This window comes from Tasmannia lanceolata, unplaced genomic scaffold, assembly GCF_043159265.1.
Source record: "Tasmannia lanceolata isolate RefF3 unplaced genomic scaffold, GAP_Taslan_0.1 ptg000026l, whole genome shotgun sequence".
NCBI lineage: Eukaryota > Viridiplantae > Streptophyta > Magnoliopsida > Canellales > Winteraceae > Tasmannia > Tasmannia lanceolata.
Window position 1 is genome coordinate 8,905,537 of NW_027518703.1, and position 11,964 is coordinate 8,917,500.

Below are 11,964 nucleotides of genomic sequence, written 5' to 3' on the forward strand. Positions count from 1 at the left end.
TGAACTGTACATTTTAAGGTATTTAATGGTTACTGGAATTTTACATTTATAAAGTTTATAGAGTATACTGATAAGTGCACTACCATAATTTGATAATGGCACTACCTACCTCGTGGATGGACTGTTGCATGGGAGAGCCATAGGTATTTCTAATGTAGCAATGATTCCACTAATGTTCTTTATGTCATACTTAGTCATATAATTAATATATATTTCTTGACACAGAAGCAATAAATCATTGTATTAGCATATTGTTTTAGAAGTAATAGATGTCACAACATCATGAAAGAAGAAAAGACGGGGTCGTGGGGCCACAATAAGAAGAAAAAGTGGGGTCCTCGGGCCCACAAGCTCCACCTCACATGATGACCCAATTGATTTTGGGGAATGATATTTCCTCCCTCTTTATCTCACATACATGTCCACATAAGCCTTCTTGTAGGACCCCAAATATTGCCCATTACCATTGATTTTAAAAGCGATTTTCTGCCCAATTGTTCTCATAATTGAATTACATTATTCATAAGAAGACACTAATTCAAATTTTGCAGTGATGTTAACTTTTAACATCCAACATAATATCTCAATTCAACATCTTAGATTTGAGCATATGACTTCAACAGACCTTTTTCCCCTTTATCCATATACAGTTCATCAACAAGAATCCAATGGTAAGGAAAATGAGAGAGCCCTTTCAGCCAATGGGAGAGCCCAGCAATCCTCAAAGTTAATAGATAAAATTATCATGAAGCTGATAAGGATGTGGCCAAAAATATATAATAGTGTCCAACCTCAACTTCCCAACTGAATATCTGCATCTATAAAAATAATAGATTACCTAGTAGAAAATGATAGAGAAGCTGATAAGGATGGATATGCTAGAGCTTATGGTGTTCGGATTTTCTGCTTTAACTGGTTCAAGTTACCTTTTTTTTCATATGTATTCAAACAATGGAAAAGAAAGAGATTTAGTAAAAATAAAATAAAAATATTTTCCAAACTTGTTATTAAATTCCTGAAATCCAAACATACGGAAAAAATAGAGCCAAATCTTAAAAGTTTAGGTATTTACATAGTAGAAAGTATTAAACTACCGGTTACTCCAAAAGCCTACATTGTTGGACATTGTTGGAGAAGGCGTTATTTAATCTTTTATACTTTAACACTTTAAACCCTTTTCTCATATATATATATATATAGAGAAAACTGTTTGTGCGCTTAAGCGCATGAAAATATGGTGCGCTGAAGGTTTCGTTTCAAGTGGTCCCACTAGCTAACGCGAAGAAAAACCCAAATGGCAGATTTCAAATAGAAAATGCCAAATGGCAGATTTCAAACCTTGAAGAAACCCAAATGGCAGATTTCAAACCCTCGTTTTTTAAAAAAGCTTGAAGAACCCCAAACAGTTGCAGATTCCCTCGTTTTTTAAAAAGGTTGAAGAAGAGACCAAAAGTTGCAGATGCACTCGTTTTTATAAGCTTGAAGAAAAACCCCTAATGCTCCGATGAATCGAAGAGGAAGCACATTTCGATGAATAGGAGAGATTCCAAACAATGAAGCGGCAAAGCAAGAGGAACGTTTCTGCCAAACCCAAATCGCAGATGCGCTCGTTTTGTAAAAAGCTTGAAGAAAAACCCAAATCAATTTGAGAAACCCAAATTGCAGACTCTCTCTCTCGTTTCATGCGCTTGTTTTGTAAGAAACCCAAATCAATTTGAAAAACCCAAATCGCAGAGCACAAAAACCCTCTTCTTCGCAGACCCCAAATCGCAGAGAACAAAAACCCTCTTCTTCGCAGACTCTCGTCTTCATGCGCACCATTGTTTTAAAAAATACCCAAATCGCAGAATCTCACTCTCCTCTTCATGCGCACCATTCTTTTCTAAAAAGCCCAAATCGCAGAGAAGAAAAACCCTCTTCTTCGCAGAGAAGAAAAACCCAAATCGAGGTGAGTTTGCCTTTTCAAAATTTATTCTGTAGCAATCACAGCGAAATCGGACTTTCTTCTCTGCGTTGGGCTGAAGCAAACCATCGAGGTATTTGGGTTTTTAACAAATCGATCGATTTGGGTTTTTTACGGAGCATCAAATCACCTCTCTTCTCTTCTCCCCCACGGCTACAGAGCATCGATCGAGGTGAGTTTTCCACAGAAATCTCTCCTTCGAGCTGAGTTTATTTTTTATTTTTTATTCTCTACCAATCACAGGAAGAAGAAAAACCCAAGTTTCGTTTTGAAAAAACTAGGGCTTTGCTGAGTTCTGAAGCTTAAATTTTTTTTACGGTTTCTCTACCCTTCTTGGTTGGATTTTTTTTTCAACATTTTCGTTTTTTCTGAACCTTAAAAAACTAGGGGTTTGCTGATTTCTTTGTAGGGGAAAAAAATAGGGGTTTTGTGTGTTTGAAAAATATGAGGTTTCTGTTTTGTATGGGAAAATCAGAGGTTTACTGTGATTGTTGATGGTGTTTTTCTGTGTGAAAAAAATAGGGGTTTACTGATTTCTGTGTAGGGGAAAATCCGATTGGTTCTAATAGGTTATTGATATCAGCTTCAATGCAAGAGCAATAGGAGAGGTGGATTTGAATAAGTGTGAGCCTTGGGATTTGCCATGTAAGCCTTCCATAGCTTATTTTTCTCTCTATTAAAATTTATTTGCCCATGTATTGGTTACTGTTTAATTGAATTCTAGTCCTAATTAGTGTTTTTTTTTCTTTTCAGATCATTTTCTTATGTTCTGTTTTCTATGGTTATGAAGGGAGAGCAAAAATGGGAGAAAAAGAAGTGGTATTTTTTCTGTGTAAGAGATAGGAAATACCCAACTGGTTTGAGAACAAATAGGGCTACTGAGGCTGGCTATTGGAAAGCAACAGGAAAAGATAAGGAGATCTACAGAGGAAAGACATTGGTTGGGATGAAGAAAACACTTGTTTTTTACAAAGGGAGGGCTCCTAAAGGGGAAAAAACCAATTGGGTTATGCATGAGTATAGATTAGAGCGGAAATTTTCTTCATACAATCTTCCCAAGACAATGTTACTCATCTCAGTACACGAATTGCTGGAACACTGTAAGTGACCTTCCATATTTGTTGAATTTTTCCATTTAATATATTTCCATGTCCTTTCTTTACTTCGGCATTAGATCATGCTTATTTACCAGAGAAATGTCAATTCAATTTGAATTCTTACTAAGATATATTCCATAGCCAAAGAATATCATTGATAGTAGTTTATTCACAAATGAGAAATTGAACTCGGCCCAAACTCTAAGCTCCCAGATCAATAATTGACCAGTAGAATGAGCTGAACCATTACTAGAATACCTAATCATCATGGTAATGATAGATTGTGCTGGCTTTAGACCAAGTTGCTTTTGCTTGAAGGTGCGAACGAGAATTCTGACTCTTGGACTTGGAGGAGGATTCTCATTAGAGAATAGCTGCTTTTTTTTCTTAATGGTGTAGATATTAGCCTCCTTCTAGGTGAACCTTCATAAAATAAAATATTTTTAAGCTCCTCTTCATCTAAATCATTCTCAAATTCTGCATTAAACGACCGTGTTTAATCATTATCATTCATGTCCCATTGTTCTACATTCATGGAATGATGTCTATCTCAATAGATTTAATTTATATTAATCCATTTTCCTCTATTTGTTCTCCCTCGACCAATCTTCTCATGATCCTCATTAGAATTGTTTCGAATAGATGGAAGAGCACAATGAGATTGCTTTTTTTCTTCAGCCAGTTTGTTTTGATCATCCAGCATTTGATTTTGAGTATCTTCAGCGGAAACATTTTCAATTTCTTCCACAACTTGAAAGCTATCCCAAGAAGAAGTACTCTTATATTCTTTGAGAGCTTTAGAACTTGTTCTATCTTGATTTTCTTAATCACTCTAGACTTTCATGACTGGAAGATTCTGTTTTGGGTTTGTGGCTATCTTTTGAGTCTGGTAGTTATTATTGCAATGGGCCTTCTTTGCCCTCCACTTAAGCTGCTCAGAAAAGGCCCAAAGTCAATTCCATGGCTGAATGCTTTGCAAAGGTTTTAGGATGATGGCTTTCAGTCATGTTTAATAGGTGTAGTAACTATTCTTATATTCTTCGAGAGCTTTAGAACTAGCTCTATCTTGATTTTCTTAATCACTCTAGACTTTCATGACTGGAAGATTCTGTTTTGGGTTTGTGATAATCTTTTGAGTCTAGTAGTTATTCTTGCAATGGGGCCTTCTTTGCCCTCCACTTAAGCTGCGCAGAAAAGGCCCAAAGTCAATTCCATGGCTGAATGCTTTGCAAAGGTTTTAGGATGATGGCTTTCAGTCATGTTTAATAGGTGTAATAACTATTCTTTTGGAAACCCAACTCCACCTGTTACTTCAACACAAGTTCTAGCAAATGTGAGTTGAGTTTCTTCAGATGTTTGTGCAGATATCTGAATACTTCCCAATGACATTAGCTATCTTTCTAATTGATTTTTTTAGGCAAAAATACCCAAAACTTTAGAACGATGCATTTCTAGAGTGATGTTTGGTGTTTAATTTCTCAACACCACGGGTCTACCACCAAAGAACAGCATACAAGTTTCAAGAACACTAAACCAGTCTTTGCTCAAATCGAATTTGAAAAGAGAGACCATATTTGATTCCAAAAATATAAAAATTACCCTTCAGCTATCATATTTTTTTCTTCTAATAATAGCTTACTGAGAAGCAACAAGGATGTTTCCCGAGACAATAGTCCATATCGTGTGTTGCTCCACTTGATTGAATTGTCCAATCTCGTCATTAGCAAATAAAACCATGCTATAGTGTGACATACATTAAGATTGCTTGTTTAGTATATTCAATTCCAACTTGACTGTTATGTGCAGCGGTTATCTTGCACCAGAGTATGCATTGCGTGGTCAATTGACCACGAAGGCTGATATATACAGCTTTGGGGTCCTTTTACTTGAAATAGTTAGTGGCAGAAGTAGTGGAAGGTCAAGCTGGTCAGGGTTGCAGAAAGATCTCTTGGAATGGGTCAGTTTTCCTTGCATTTTAACATATTTTGTAGCACTTGAAATCTATGGTGGCTTCTTTGCAATAATATGATGATCTTGATCTGCTTCTTTCATTATGCTGGACTTCTATTTTTTCTTCTGGGATTAGAATTAGTTTTATCTCTAGCATTTGAATTTTGAAACACATTCAGGCTAGATCGTAAAATTTTGGAGGAAACAAAACAATGCTGATATTTCTATCAGTGAAAAAGGCCAATATAACATTTTGGCTGAATTTTGTTGGAAATGTGGCCTTGGTCAACCATGGGTTAGTTCCCTATGATCACCGTGCAAATGACTATATATGGTCACATGATCCAAACTGTATGTGCCCCACAGACATGTATTATGGTGCATCCACAGTGAGGTCCACCATTGGGACACTCATCTGCCCATAATCGACATGTATGCGGTGGTGATAGGTGACTGACCTACATGCTTTAGTCATAAGTGACCCAAGGCTACCTCTTTATGAGTGTTAAAAGGTCATGTGCTTAGCTTTTGATGCATAACAACTCAATTAAAGAAAAGGTGTCCTGCTTAACTTTTTTTTAGTTTACATTGTTTTCTAGGAATCTTCCAGTGTCTTGCCCATGGTTCTCATTTCTTCATTTCAAGGGGATGAGTTGACCTCTGAAATCTGAAAACCATCTGATTTCCATTCTTTAAACAGTTTTTGCCGCAACTGTATTTAGATGAAAATTTCATAAAACTTGTGTCTCCAAGTGGTGAGAAGTGGTTAAAAATCAGGAAACAAAAAACTCTACTCAAAATAGGATTGACTTTTTCCTGATTTTTAGCTATTTCTCACTCTCATCTCAATCCTGCTCTCTCAAATCTCTCTTCTCCTACTCACCCTACTCCTCTCAACACTTGGAGACACTAATTTATCATGAAAACAAATCCAGGCTGGCAGACTTGGCCTAAGTTTTTAATGTCATTCGAACAAACTTTTGGGAGTTATGCTACTTCTAGGGAATCAAAATATTGAATTTGAGGCCAAAAATCACAGTGCTCCTCTCTCAAAGTATTCTGATGCTTGCATTGGTGTAATACCTTTCCTTTTTTAACTTTGAAGGTTGGATTTACAGGCGTGGCAGCTCTACGAAGAAGGGAGACTGTTAGAACTGGTGGACCCAGAGCTAGAACAATACACAGAAGAAGAAGCCCTTAGATATTTGAAAGTAGCCCTTTTCTGCACTCAGGGTTCAGCCCAACGACGGCCTTCGATGTCCCAGGCTATAGCTATGCTCTCAAAGCAGTCTCGCCTCAATGAGAAGGTACTGACCCCACCAGGGGTCATTCATGACTTGGTGAGAACTGGAGAAGGCATGAAAACCACAAGCTCCAGCAATTCGCCAGCACTACCCCTTTAATCGGATCGGAACTTGCTAACTATGGACCCCACTGGTCCATTTTGATATGGGCCAGCTAGTTTCTCTGAGATGATCCTCTGCTGGAATTGCATATAGTTTGGAATCACCTGTGGATACCCAACAGAATTCAATAAAACCGCTAACTAAGTGTTCTTCGCATTTTGAGAAATTATACAGTCGTTTAATACTGATTGGAGAGGAAATTGAGATATGGGTATGGTTTAAAGCTGTAAAACAAGGATCATAACAGAGAGAAAAACAAATGGGTATGGTTAATTTTTGTCCCATTCTATGCACCAGTTATGATATCACACTTGGGTTGGAAAAATAAGTGCGAAAAAAGTGCAGTTTCTGCAAGGGGAAAATGTCAATGAAAGTTTCTGTTCTATTCATTTTTTTTAACTGAACTCGAAAATCTGGTTGAAGTTTCCTTTTATTATATTCCTTGTTTGAGAGTACAAAAACAAATTTGAAGGGAAATGTGATCTCTGTTCTCTTTGTTGGAAGATAGAAATTATATTTGAGTTTGTGAATGTTATCAGGTAAATAATGAAGCAACTAGCCACCAAATTATAAAACTAGCCTTTTAAATAAATAAAAATTTCATCGAGGATGAAGAGAAATAGAGAAAATCTAGATCATCAATGCAATGGGCCTTAGAGTGGATAAAACATTTACTAGTTGGACACAATCCTAACCATCCAATTAAATTAAGCCTGGAGATTGTTAGAATTTGGACAGAGATTATCTATCAATCAATTATGATCATCCTACCATAGAGATTGCAAGGTGGGCCCTATTAGCAGTAGCCCATATCAACAAATTGCAGGGTCATAACATGTGGGCCCACCGGATCAAACCGTACGGATGCCCAATTCAAGGGAGCTGCACCATAATACGGTGGAACTTAGTTGAAAGGCAACTTTTATTAACGTACAAAGCTACTTACAAACACCCATGCGATTGAAGTGAATGACCAAAATACCCTTGCTTCATTAAAGAGATAAGCAGGTTATTTTGGTCAATTCACGTTCAAGGTAGCGAATTATCCTACAGTGGGTGCGAATTTATCATTCGCCCCAAATAGAAAAAGCACGAAATTTCAAAAAACAGAACGTAACAAAATGTTGAGCTGGAGCTGGAGAAACACTTCCATTCTTAGCAGAAACACTTCAAAAAACAGAACGTAACACTAATTTAGCAGAAACACTTCCATTCTTCTTCCTCGAAGAAATCTGAATTTGAGCTGGAGCAAATCGTCTTTCTGCTAAATTTGAACCCAAACCCTAAAATCCCTAATACCCTTTCATTTTTTCCCCTTTCGCCGGAGGTCCTAAAAATATAGAATTTCTGAATCCATGGACCCTAATTCGTCCATTTCAAACCCTAATTCTTCGATGACTTTGACATTGATGGAAGCATAGGAATTCAGGGAGATAATGGAGCATATGGACGAAGTGAACGGTTTGGGTTTCTCTGTGAGTCTGTAATTTGGGTTTCTTAGAGAGTCTGCGATTTGGGTTTGGGTTTCTCTGTGAGTCTGCGATCGTGTTTGGACTTCGGACTTGCGGAGAAGAGATACTTAGAGAGAGAGAGAGAGAGATTCACGTCTGCGATTTGGGTTTCTCTGTCAACAAAACAGATTTGGGTTTCTTACAAGACAGACGTGAAGAGATACTTAGAGAGAGAGAGAGAGAGAGAGAGAGAGATAGAGAGATTCATGTCTGCGATTTGGGTTTCTCTGTGCGATTTGGGTTTCTTAACAAAAGAGCGCATGAACACGAGGGTCTGTGATTTGGGTTTTTTTTCTTGTTGTTTTTACAAAAGGTTTGAAATCTGCCATTTGGGTTTTTCTTACAGAGCCAAATCGATTTGGAAGAAGGCTCTATTTCTTGTTTCGTTACACAGTGGGACCCACTTCAAACCCCTTCAGCGCACGACTTTTTTCATGCGCTTAAGCGCACAAACAGTTTCCTCATATATATATATATATATATATATATATATATATATATATATGAGTTAAGTGAAGCTACACATACGTGTAGCTAACTTAGCTACACCGACGACTTAAAATACAGTGGGCCCACATTGTTTGGGTGATCCAAACCATTCATTTGATAGGCCCTCACATTGATAGGGTGTGCCCAAAAAATCAGCTCCATCGGATGATCCCAACCCTTCAAACTGTGGAGGCAAAAATGGACAGATTTGTGAAGGCTTTTACACGTCCATTTTTGCCTCCACAAATCGTAGGGTTGAGATGATCCTATGAAGCTTATTTTTGGGCACACCCTATCTATGTGAGGGCCCATCAAATGAATGGTTTTCATCACTGAAACAATGTAGGGCCTACTGTATTTTAAGGCGTCGGTGTAGCTAAGTTAGCCACACGTATGCGTAGCTACACTTTTTCTCTCTCTCTCTCTCTCTCTCTCTCTCTCTATATATATATATATATGAGAAAATGGTTTCTACACACAAGTGTAAATAAGTTATCTACACAATAGCTTAAAATACAGTGGGGGCCCACACTGTTTGGGTGATCCAAACCATTCATTTGATTGGCCCTCACATAGATAGGGTGTCCACAAAAAATCAGCTCCATAGGATCATCCTAACCCTTCAAACCGTGGAGGCAAAAAATGGACAGATTTGTTAAGGTTTATACACGTCTATTTTACCTCAACCAATTGTAGGGTTGGGATGATCCTATGGAGCTGATTTTTTGTGGACACCCTATCTATATGAGGGCTAATCAAATGAATGGTTTGGATCACCCAAACAATATGCCCTCCACTATATTTTAAGCTAGTGTGTAGATAACTTATCTATACACTTGTGTGTACATTTCAAGGTATTTAATAGTTAAATAGAAGTAAATAGAAGTTTACATTTATAATGTTTTTATAGGGGACTGATAAGCGCACTACCATAATTTGATAATGGCACTGCTGACTTTGTTTACAATTTCGAACTAGCTTCTATACAGATGTTACACAGTACTCAAGGCGCAGCGCTGTCAACATCCAAACGAGGTACGTAGTGCCCTCATCAAAATTTGGTGGTGCGGATATCAGCAGCATTTAAGTAACCACCCGGAATAATCGAGCTCTGCCATAATTTCTCATGTACAGTATAGATAGGGCCTTCGTAATATATCATTTTGTAGATTAATCAAACTCATCAAATCTAGAAAGATGTACATAAAAAAAAAAAAAAAACTAAAAAAAACTCGCGCATACACCAAGGTATGGTGTATATCTATCTCCCGATTTACGCTCGCATACACCGCACCAACATATATATCTCACCACCCAACCAAAGAAAAGCCGAGTCCGAGACTGAGTTAGACTCGGATGTGAGTCAATTGGGTCTTACCTGTATCGGAAGTGGAACTCAAAGACCGAGTCCCACGGGTCCGACTCCGAATCCGCTTAAGCTCAGCCACGACCTCCTTAGCATCAGGCCGGTCGTCTTTATCCACAGCCACACACCTAAACCCCAACTCAGCCACCGAGTCAACAGTCCCCATCGCCTCACCTTCCAAAACCAAAACCGGGTCGAGCACCTGGTGCAAGGCTCCGAGTTGGATCCTCCCCACCACAAGATCCACCAACCCCACCTCCCTCTTATCCCTACTCAAATCCACAGCCTTCATACCCGATATCAACTCAAACAACACCACCCCAAAACTATACACATCACTCTTCTCAGTCAGTCTAAACGATTTATGGTAATCCGGATCCAAATAACCCGGAGTCCCCTGTGGCCCGGTCCACACACAAGAGGGAGAAGAGTCCGAAAAAACCAATAATCTGGACAGTCCGAAATCACCCACTTTGATTTTCATATCTTTCTCTACAAAGATATTGGAAGTTGTTATGTCACGGTGTACCACGGCCGGACTCACTGAAAAATGTAAATACTCAATTGCTAGAGCGATTTGTAATGCCATCTCGACTCGGATTTGCCACGCCAGCGAACATTTTTTGTATAAGCTTTTTGAGCCGTGTAGATGATCGCCGAGTGTTCCGTTAGTGAAATAATCGTAGACGAGGAGAAGGCCGCGTTGATCGGAACAGTAGCCGTGTAGTTTAACGAGATTTTGGTGTTGGATTGAGGAGAGGATTAAGATCTCATTACAAAATGATTTTGTGGTTGTCGCCGCTGCCACGTGGCGGCAGTGGAGTTTTTTAACGGCTACGATTCGTCCGTCGTGGAGTTGACCCAGGTAGACCGATCCGAACCCTCCATCGCCGATTTTTCGCTTTGAGTCGAATCGGTTTGTGGACGATTCGAGCTCTTCGTAGGTGAAGACTGGAGGGAGGAGATGAGTTGATCGGTAACGGTGGAGAAAAATAGCCGTTGGATCGTTTGAGTTTTCATCTGTTGGGTTTGACTTTGACTTGAGTTTTTTGTAACGGAACATGGCGAAGGATGAAGCTCCAGCGATAAGGAGAGAGGCGATGGCAAGAAGGGTAATAAAGAGAGCGATTCTGTCGGGTTTATGGGAGCGGAAACAGAGGAATGGGTGATTTGGGTCCGAATCGTTGAGTCCGCAAACCGAGTTTCGATCCGTTTCGCATTTTTTGCAGTTGGAGAAGTAGGGTTCGTGGGTTTGATCCCATTCTACTTGGATTCCGGATCGGAGAAACTCTGTCACTGAGTCTACCGAGTTACAGCGAGTTTGTACCGGGTTTGAATTTGGGGGAATTGGGCAGCCTTGTAAATGGGGGTTTTGGGGATTGGTGAGATTACAGAGGAGGGAGAGGTTGGAGCAAGTCGCGGAGGAGAAATGAAATGGGGTTTGGGAAAGATCGATTGGGGGGTGTTTTTGGGATATGTTTTTGTGGGTGATGGAAGAGGGAGAGAGGGTGAGGGAATTGGGTTGTTGGTGAAGGAGGAAGAAAGAGAGGTTTTTGATGAAGATGAGGGAGTGGGGTGATGTAGAGCAGTTGATCTGAAAGCAAGAGTGGGTGCAATCTCGAGAAGTAGAGAATGGAAAAGTGGGTTTTGAAAGAAAAGCAGGACAGAGAAGAGGAGGACTAGCTTTGGATTGAAAGAAGAAAAAGAAGAAGAAAATGAGAGGAGGCATGGAGGAGGAGGAAGATAATAGAGGACTCTGTTTGTGGACATTAAAATCAAAGAGAGAGAGAGAGAGATCTATCTTCTCATTACTTGGATTTGTGTTGTTGTTTTCATGGTTTTATAAGTTCACGTGAAGGGTAGGCGTGACGACAAGTTTTGCAGACCGACCGGATTGTAGAATTTCGAAACCTTATTGCTTTTTGATTGCTTTATTACTTGAAGATAGAGATTGAATTGACCCATTAGAATTTACATTGCAGTAACTCTCTTTTTCTTCTTCTAGTGGGAAAATATATTAGTTTTTGGATCATTGGAATATGGGAGACAACATGGCAGTCCCTGTTATTTGCTGCTACACCCCTTGTATTTGTCTTCCTCACCTTGAAAAAGTTACCAGATAATGCCCTCATATTATGGGGTTTTGAAAATGGGGGTGGCTTTATCAACTTCCCGAGTAATA

The 11,964-nt window shown here is 39.1% G+C and overlaps 1 protein-coding gene and 1 long non-coding RNA gene across 4 annotated transcripts; one reads left to right on the forward strand and one right to left on the reverse strand.

The window, feature by feature from the left end:
• Positions 1–329: 329 nt before the first annotated feature.
• LOC143858713 (LEAF RUST 10 DISEASE-RESISTANCE LOCUS RECEPTOR-LIKE PROTEIN KINASE-like 1.5) lies at positions 330–11,606 on the reverse strand. Of its 3 annotated transcripts, none has more exons than XM_077369435.1 (2): positions 9,795–11,606; positions 330–812 (listed from the first exon to the last, which is right to left on the reverse strand). In XM_077369435.1, exons 1-2 carry the CDS (start codon positions 11,509–11,511, stop codon positions 793–795), a joined length of 1,737 nt encoding a protein of 578 aa, XP_077225550.1. In that variant the 5' UTR covers positions 11,512–11,606; the 3' UTR covers positions 330–792. The 3 variants fall into 3 exon arrangements, with proteins under 3 accessions (XP_077225550.1, XP_077225549.1, XP_077225548.1); XM_077369434.1 differs by having other exon boundaries at positions 330–818; XM_077369433.1 differs by lacking the exon at positions 330–812 and adding an exon at positions 6,110–6,520.
• On the forward strand, positions 3,027–6,191 carry LOC143858714 (uncharacterized). Its single transcript, XR_013239008.1, has 3 exons — positions 3,027–3,063; positions 4,867–5,017; positions 6,129–6,191. It is a non-coding gene; the product is annotated as an uncharacterized LOC143858714 (long non-coding RNA).
• Positions 11,607–11,964: the final 358 nt, after the last annotated feature.